General features: G+C 41.8%; 1 protein-coding gene across 1 annotated transcript; it reads right to left on the bottom strand.

Annotated features, from left to right (window-relative positions):
* Window positions 1–4,636: 4,636 nt before the first annotated feature.
* On the bottom strand, window positions 4,637–9,276 carry LOC139450837 (uncharacterized). The gene is made up of 3 exons (XM_071232671.1): window positions 9,189–9,276; window positions 5,427–5,563; window positions 4,637–4,783 (listed from the first exon to the last, which is right to left on the bottom strand). Exons 1-3 carry the CDS (start codon window positions 9,274–9,276, stop codon window positions 4,637–4,639), a joined length of 372 nt encoding a protein of 123 aa, XP_071088772.1.
* Between the last annotated feature and the right edge of the window lie 224 nt (window positions 9,277–9,500).

The raw sequence follows: 9,500 nt of genomic DNA, 5'->3' as shown, positions 1-9,500 counted from the left end.
GCTCATGATGTCAATCACTGGTCAAGACTCGATTATTTACAGACCTCCGTCATGTAGCTTGAATATTGCTGAGTGCGGCGTTAAACAACAATCAAACAAACAGAAAATGAATTGAAACGGATCTACGGCTTTAGGATTGAACGCTTCAACCCTCCACACGGAAAAAGTTACTGGTTGATGATATAAAACTGGTAAGGACCCAATACAAGGAGAATACAGCGGTTGTGTCACCACTCATGTATCACTACGGATACATCAACATCATCGCTTGGCATGGATGTCTACAAGTACATCACGTAATGACATAGAACTGCGCCACGTACCATGATATATATGTATATTAATTGTTTCTTTCCCGTTCATCTTATGGCAAATACTCAAACATCCATTGCGACCCCATTAATATCCCCTCATGTGAGATTTTGGAATCAATTTTATTCCGAAATATCCACGGAAATATATAATAAAGCCCTTACCAGTACTTAACAATGTTTACGGCGATTAAGCAATGTTTGTATCTCCACCTACCTTCTAGCTGAAATGAGCAAGCTGAGGTGTTTCAGTGGGAAGATATCGCACTATCAACACTGTGGCGTGTAAGTACATGTATGCCTTTGTACCGTAGGTGACGTAAAGAGGATGCACTAAGGCCTAATTATTGACCGGCACGTGTGAAGTTATAAAAACCTTTGTTGTGAACAATTTCAAGTCATGGTGAAGCCACAGAGTCCATTTCATCATTGTTATTGTTAGTTTTCATTTATCACTAAATAATTTGCCTTTGAGAATAATGTTTTCTCACCCGTATTAAACTCTGTGTTTCCAGCTGACCTACATAGTGCTGCACTCCGTGTGTGAAGGTGAGTGAGTGAGTGAGTGAGTGAGTAAGTGAGTGAGTGAGTGAGTGAGTGAGTGAGTGGGTGTGTGAGTGAGTGAGTAAGTGAGTGAGTGAGTGAGTGAGTGGGTTATACCGTCGCTTGTAACAGTACTACAGTTACACCCCGATGTTCGTTATGTGCGAGTAAAGTCAGAATTCGTACCAGAAGTTCACACTCAGGTAAACCCATGAGCAGATGTATGGTGCTGGCAATCCAAGAATCACAATAAGGGCGCCAGTGTGGTGTTTGTCATTGCTATCTATGACCTGGAGAGCTGTGTGTCATCGTGATCCGACAGCCGGGAGCGCTATACATGTTATCAACTGAAGGCTTGATGCTATGAGGTGGATACACATAGGACGATTATGAATGAAGAGTACGATTGCTCGTTGTACCAGGGTGACCATATCTATCGTTAATAAGATCGAATGACCGTTGGTGCAGGCGTTCAGTGATCTTTGATATGTGCCTCTGTGATAATAAGATTGCCTTTGATATGTGTCCCCTGTGATATTGAGTTGTCTTTGATATGTGTCCCCTGTGATATTGAGTTGTCTTTGATATGTGTCCCCTGTGATATTGAGTTGTCTTTGATATGTGTCCCCTGTGATATTGAGTTGTCTTCGATATGTGTCCCCTATAATATTGAGTTGTCTTCGATATGTGCCCTCTATGATATTGAGTTTTCTTTGATATGTGTCCCCTGTGATATTGAGTTTTCTTTGATATGTGTCCCCTGTGATATTGAGTTGTCTTTGATATGTGCCCTCTATGATATTGAGTTGTCTTTGATATGTGTCCCCTGTGGTATTGAGTTGTCTTTGATATGTGTCACCTATAATATTGAGTTGTCTTTGATATGTGGCCCCTATGATATTGAGTTGTCTTCGATATGTGCCCCCTGGGATATTGAGTTGTCTTTGGATATGTGGCCCGTATAATATTGAGTTGTCTTTGATATGTGTTCCCAAAATTTCCTTGAAGTGACTAGATATATTAAGATTAAGTCAGAACGGCAACCTTGCTGCTGCCGACGCCTGGTACTGCGATGGAACATTCCTATCCTGCCCTGCCCTGTATACGATCCATGCCTTTGTAGAGGGAGAGATGTTCCCGCGCGTATATATGCACTACTACCCGACGAGAGGGAAACAAAGTACACCAAGAGTTTTTAAGCCGTTCGTGACCAACTACCAGCTGATCTACAACCGCGTTAGAATGGTGTCAGAGCAATCTTTCCTACAACAGAAGTGGAAGATTTTTTTCACTATTCCCAGTGCCTTTGGCGCGAGACTCAACTGTTAGGCCTCCAGTCCCCGTACAAGGAGACGTGCAGCCACGTTGCCATTAGCACTAACTGTACGTTTTGAGGATGCCTGGTGGACCAACATGGACCTGGTGGAAAATGGACCAACATAGGTCCATCAAGTTGTCAAGTTTGCGGACTACGTCACTGAACAATGGGTGGACGGTCCTCTCCCCCAGTCATTTTTCAACCATTATATTATTTTTGATACAAACTATGTCTGATGTCAGGAGATGGAACAGACTATACTATAATCCCCTATTGTTCAGACAATTAACACCTGTGTTACATGTGACTGCATTTGAGCGAAACAAAATGAGGTTTTTGTGCTAGCTGGGAACTAACCAAACAATTACGACACAAGCCTTTCCTTCCTACTTTCTATTTTCAGGAAACAGCAGTCCGTTGGGGACTAATTGTTTTCGGTTTATAAAGACATAAACGCCCTAAAAGTTCTTGATCATCAGCCAAACAAACATGGAATCATATTTTTTGTTCGCAGCAAATATTATTGATGCTGTATTTGTCCTCTTCCTTCTTAGGAAGCCAACCTCGTGGGAAGGATGTATATGACCGTTACCGTAGCAACCTGACAAACAATACACTACGGTATTGACTGGAACCAATCACACCATTGTTTCATTTCAATCTCTTCATAAATTATTTTTAATATGATGCGCCTGGTTAATACAAAAAAATGCTTTTATTCACCAGCTTAGAAATTCAGCAATACAAAGTTGAAGTTTTACAAGTAAATAGTTCCATAGTGACCAACAAATATTGTCTAACTGATGCCAAGCCACTTCGCCTACCAGCAAATCAATATTGACAGCAGGTACTCCTTGGGCAGAACCGTTTTTGCTAAATCCGTGGGTATTACTGTGTTTGTATTCAAACTTGTAGGTGAAGTTAATATTGAAAGTCTATTCAAATATATATTCGCAACATATATTATTTACAGGTAACCTTATTGTGTTAGTTTGATCACACACCAAAGAGATTGCCATCTTCCGCAGTGATAAATGACTCAGTTACTATCAAACATCAGCTGTACCTGTGAGGGGGACGCGGATAAAAACGGTCATCAAATGAATTTTTCAAATTCTGGAGAGGAGTGGCAGCAGGAGATGATGGGATTTGTTTTACATAAACAGGCTATTATCGGGCTACTGCTTCAATGCATACAATCTTTCTTCCTGAAATGAGCTGAACAATTATATATCTGTGCACAACACATTTCTTTCAGGACATCTGACATGTCAAATATCAACTAGTCGGCCTCCTCCATTTTGCATAATGGTCAGTGCGGCGTGGTAGCCTAGTGGTTGGAGGTTTCACTCGTGGCCTGGGTTGAAATACTCACCTAGGGACAATGTGTGAAAAACATTTCACACATTTGCCAGTAATAACGTTAAAGGTGACGTAAAACAAAACTCACTATGTTGGACCATAAACAGGGAAGGGCAAGAAGTTCCCGTAGCGAAACACATGCTCAGTTAGACAGGCGATCATCGCCCCACTTCCTGCCCCAAGTCTCCCCTCCACTTTAGCCCACTTCCTGTCCCCTCTCTCCCCTCCACTTTAGCCCACTTCCTGTCCCCACTCTCCCATCAACTTTAGCCCACTTCCTACATCCTCTAGATCCCTTCACTTTAGCCCACTTCCTGCCCCAAGTCTCCCCTCCACATTAGCCCACTTCCTGCCCCAAGTCTCCCCTCCACTTTAACCCACTTCCTGCCCACACTCTTCCCTCCACTTTAGCCCTATTCCTGCACCCACTCTTCCCTCCACTTTAGCCCACTTCCTGCATCCTCTAGATCCCTTCACTTTAGCCACTTCCTGCCCCAAGTCTCCCCTCCACTTTAGCCCACTTCCTGCCCCCTCTCTCCCCTCCAGTTTAGCCCACTTCCTGCCCCCACTCTTCCCTCCACTTTAGCCCACTTCCTGCATCCTCTAGATCCCTTCACTTTAGCCACTTCCTGCCCCAAGTCTCCCCTCCACTTTAGCCCACTTCCTGCCCACTCTCTTCCCTCCACTTTGGCCACTTCCTGCATCCTCCAGATCCCTTCACTTTAGCCCACTTCCTCCCCCAAGTCTCCCCTCCACTTTAGCCCACTTTCTGCCCCCATCTCCCCTCCACTTTAGCCCCCTTTCTGCCCCCTCTCTCCCCTCTACTTTAGCCCACTTCCTGCCCCCCCCCCCCCCCCCCCACACACACACACACACACTCTCCCCTCCACTTTAGCCCACTTCCTACCCCCTCTAGATCCCTTCTTCCTACCCCCTCTAGATCCCTTCCTTTATTCTATCACGCAGTCTGCCTCCTCCACACACACCGATTCTCCTCCACTCCTACCCGCTTCCCGTCCCCTGTCGCCTAAACCCTAACCCCCTCACTGCCCTTTCTTATCTAAACATAAGTATTTCCCCACGATTAACATCAACTAACATATCAACGACATCTGAACATTGACAGTCTCCACACGCCTCCACACATCTGTTGTGAATTCCCTGTACATGGCGTGTTACACTCGGACTCAGCCTTCTTTAGGTACACGGACACATCATAGGAGTCGCCACAGAAGCAGTGTCTGTAGTGCTGAAAGGGAAAAAAAGTTTAGTTCTGGATATGAAATATAGATAAAATAAAGTCAGTTCGTTATATTCGATAGCCCGATAATAGCCTGTTTCTCACATGAATAAAAAATATAAAAACTATATTTAAAAGTTAAGTGATGATTAAATGGACAGTAAGTGAGTGAGTGAATGTGGTTTTAGGCCCCATTTGGCAATATCATGGCGAGTGACGCCAGAAATGGGATTCACACATTGTACCTTTGTGGGGAATCGAGCCCGGGCCTTCGAGTTATTTGATTTCCATTTCACTAATACAACGATAAAAATGAGTCAAATAACAATACGTCATATATTATTCAGGAGGGGGCATGGGTGGTCCAGTAGTGGGTGGTCCAGTATGTCCCTTTGGTGCGCCGCAACCTATGATCGTATGTTCGAATCCAGGGTATTCGTGGCTATGTAACTAGGTTTGTCAGCACTATACCCGTGCCTGTGGACTTCTCAAAAGTGTTTAATGTCCAAGACCTGCATTACCTAGGGCTTTCAAGGATATGTCTTTATTTGATCAGACACATTTGAGAGTCTGGCCATTAGATAAGCAGCTCTTTTAGTGAGCGGATGTCAATTGGCAAAATGTTGCCATAGTGGTTTTCAGTAAGACGTACCTCCAGACCAGCAAAGGTATGGTTGCCCCCTCTGCATTTCGCCATGCACCATTCCAGAGTCATAACATCACTTTCCACCCAGACGTCCTTTATCATTCTGTTGATGTCATCCAAATAGCACCCCATGTACTTGTAACCTAAAATCATATCGACGCAGTGAAATGTTTAAATTGTTGTCTTATTATGAGGAAATCGAGTCTTACATTTCGATAACTTCATTTTTCTCATAAGAGCACGTCACGACAGGTTGGTTTGAGCAGCAATCACGACCTTGTCGCTATATGTGATCATTATTTATATTGAAATAAAACCTTTAAAGATCTTGGTAAAGTCATGCCCAAATACACGGAGACGAATTCTTGTACATCAATCAAAAACAACAGAGGCAATGGTTTTTAGGGAAATTGTTCCTACGGCAAAGGGGCAATGCAGTTATCGACGAAGTAGTTGCAGAAGTAGTAGTAGTAGTAGTGGTGGTGGTGGTAGTAGTAGTAGTAGCTGTTGTAGTAGTAGAAGTTGGAGGTTCAGCTGTGAAAGTAGTTGCTGCAACAGGAATGGAAATATATTGTAGTGGAGGCCCTTTGGGGATCTGGTGTTAAGTTTAGGAAAATATTCGAATCTGTTAAAGAATTCAATTTTACACCATAAAAATACGTTTCCAGAAGTAGATTAAATATCCTGAGTGTACACCGTTTTATAAAATCCGAAAAAAATTGAAATACATGTTTAAATGTCATAAACATGTACTGGCTGCAACGTGTGATCCAATTTGTTACTATATGTACCTAGTTATTAGACCTATCATGTATCAAGGTTTTAGCCTATAGTCCAGGATATTCAACAAATAAATGAATACGTTCTATTGTCTGCGTATTTTCTGAACTGTAAAAGTTCTTTTTATAGGAACGTTTAATGTACACAATTTGATCACACAGAACTTGTATATTGGTTATGTTGGGATATCCATTGTATCCTCTGAGTAAACATACAGTTCATACATATATTTGGGATTTGTTCCAAAGGCTGATAAATTGTCGGGCGAAAGAAAGTATACATTTGTAAATTGGATTTGAATAAAACAAAGTTCCCAAAGTTATAAAAAAACGTTACATCGCCGAAACACTGCAGGTCCAAAACACAAAGCTGACACCCGTATCAAATCACAATCGAATAACCATGTCTGGTTTGTTTCGTTGTTAGCAGCCATCAGACGTAGGTGAATACTTTCTTTTGCCCGGCAGGTTAAAAACATAATATTATCACCCAACTACGTGTTACGGAATATCATTATTTACACTTTTATATATGAACAGTGTTAAACAAATGCACGAGTCATGGTACAAACATATAGTCACCTGGCACAGATAAGCAGATGAAGCTTGATGCTGCCTCCACAGCAGCACATGTCTGAGCTGCATCACAGGGACGTCCTTGACATGGGTGATGCTTTCCCTGAGGACATGAGGTACATACATGTACAGGATGGATTACTTTATAAGAAAGGTACTAAAATACTATACTTGTGCCTCAAGTGTTACGTAAACAAATATTCTATATCGGATATGTTGGATGTCCTGAATATAAAAGCGATAAAAAGATTTCCATAATCATAAGGACTATCTGCTAAAAGCGGAGTCAATTGTACGATTTCGACTTCATCACACGCATTCTGGGTGCGGCGTTACACAACAAATAAACAAACAAACACAATCATGTGTTTATGAATCACTATTAAATAGTGATTATACCAGGTGTTAAGGAAAAGGTGAGTTTAGACTGTCACAAACAAATGTAAAGGCAAGTCAACATGGGAACCTATGGTACAAGACAAATGGGGAACCTATGGTACAAGACAAATGGGGAACTGCATCAGACATCAGAGTGGAGAGTCAATTTGGAAATGTCCTCCCCATGTTTGCCATAAAACGTTTTGACAGCTTTGCTAAGGTCTAGAATGTTGTAACCCTGGCCAAAACATCTCTTTTGCAAGAGTCGTATGACGCTTTTTGAAAGATTTCTAGAAAGGGCATTCTGGGTTGAACATCAAACGTTGTGAAATGTAGAAACCAAAGGCTGGAACTGCTGCAATATTCCCAACTTATAGGGAAAGTTGACTATTGTAAAGTTGGAGTCATCCCTATTGTAAAACAGTCATGTTTTATCAGTCTTTATGCATTAATCGAAATGTGAAACATACGATGCGGTTTCATTGGTCTTCTTTATTTTTTTCATAGCTCGGGTGGTAAATACGCGAGCTGGTAAAAAAAGTTCTAAGTCTGACTTAATTTCAACTACAGGCCATAACAAAACGAACTAGTCAATGTAGTACATTGTTTGAGTAGTTCATTGTATGTGTATTTGGTCTGTTGAGGACGTTTGTATATTAGTGACAGCCAGTTGAAAGTGATAGGGGTCCACATGGACACAAAGAACTGACGTTGCCAGAGAAAATCTGAAGCTAAATGAGAAGGATTTCCTCATATTCAAAAAGATATTAGTAACGAGTGATGAAAAATGGGTCTTCCACTATGATCCCGAGTCAAAACGTCAATCCGTGGAATGGCACCACTCCACTTCTCCGACACCAAAGTTCAAGTCTTCCAGATCAGTGAAGAAAGTTATGGCCACTGTATACAGGGATGCAAAGGGTGTGATCCTTGTTGATTCTTCGAAAGTCAAAAGACGATTACAGGTGCCTCTTATGATGATTTGCTTCATTGAAAATTGGACAGATTTTTTAATAAAGTTGTCAAACGGGTATGGTTCCGCGATCCAAAATAAACATCATCTACGAAGATGATATTTTCATCTATGTGGATTATGCTTTCATTTACGGAGATGATATTTTTTAGACTGTGGCACTAATACGCTTTCATAAACGGGCGATGTGTCATCGTACACTAACATTCCCGTGTATTTTCGGGTGAACACTTGACTTGACTCTGCATGTGTTGGTGACGGTGCCACCGATTGGGCAGGATACACTCGCCTTCTTGCGAACACATGGTGTCATATCTGTTTGATAGTGATTCATAAACACGTCTTTATGATATGGTCGGAATCGTACAGATTTCATGCGATTATTGAAAGGGTTTTGTTGCTTTTATTTATACCAAAGCCAGCTATATTCCAACTATGCCACGACAACTCTCTTGAATTGAAACGCAAAGGTTAACCCCGAAATCGGTTTGCAAAGAACTAAATCGTCAACTCAGTAAATGACCACCCAAAATCAATGAATAATCCCATTTAGTGCTCTACACTAAATGCGTTTATTGAAATCCGCTCAACCATCTTCTTTACCATTTCCTGTTTTTACTTTTCCCTTGTTTACACTATGACATCATTGTCCCGCCAGCTCCTTTCAGGTGACGTCATCACTTGCTATCTTTTGCCTTTCGCTGCTCTTGGTTGCTGCGCTATCTATAGCGTTCACAGTTCAGTTTTATTTCCCTCCCAGCCACCCCTACCTTGCCTCTTGTCAATTCTCAAATGTCACTGTCCATTTGCATGTGTGGATTATATTATAATAATGTATGTTTCTCTCTTCAGAATAAACGTTTATGGCGAGCATAGTACTTGTGGGCACAATTAATGTATGCTATATTTTACATGTCATTCATGATCATATCACCAAATTTATAGGTTCCTGCTCTTCAGCGGGAACCTTCCATCCCTCTGCTCATCAGCGGTTGGGATTCCAACTTTTTGGCTTATTCAATTTCTGCCCGCTTTTCAACGGGACATGTATTATTTTCTTACCGCTATTGCTGCTGGCGTAACTGGTCGCCCATCGCTGCTGCTGCTGCTGCTGCTGCTGCTGCTGCTGCTGGCAACTCAAGTTGCCCATTTAACTACCTTTGCTTAAATATCCACAAGTACTGCCTCACCTAGACCTTTCACCAAATATATTCTTCTCTTATTTATTTGGCCTGCCTGGGCAACACGTCCTTTCAGGCCTTTCGGGTGGTGTGTGTTTCAATAATCAATAAATTACACTTCATATTGAAACACAACTTGACATTGTGTATATTTCACGGTCCCATGCACGTGTGGTTTTCGATGTTTGACTGT

Source organism: Haliotis cracherodii, unplaced genomic scaffold (assembly GCF_022045235.1).
Source record: "Haliotis cracherodii isolate W230 unplaced genomic scaffold, xgHalCrac1.p SCAF_8, whole genome shotgun sequence".
In the NCBI taxonomy this organism is placed as follows: domain Eukaryota; kingdom Metazoa; phylum Mollusca; class Gastropoda; order Lepetellida; family Haliotidae; genus Haliotis; species Haliotis cracherodii.
This window is presented reverse-complemented; position numbering and strand designations above follow the sequence as displayed.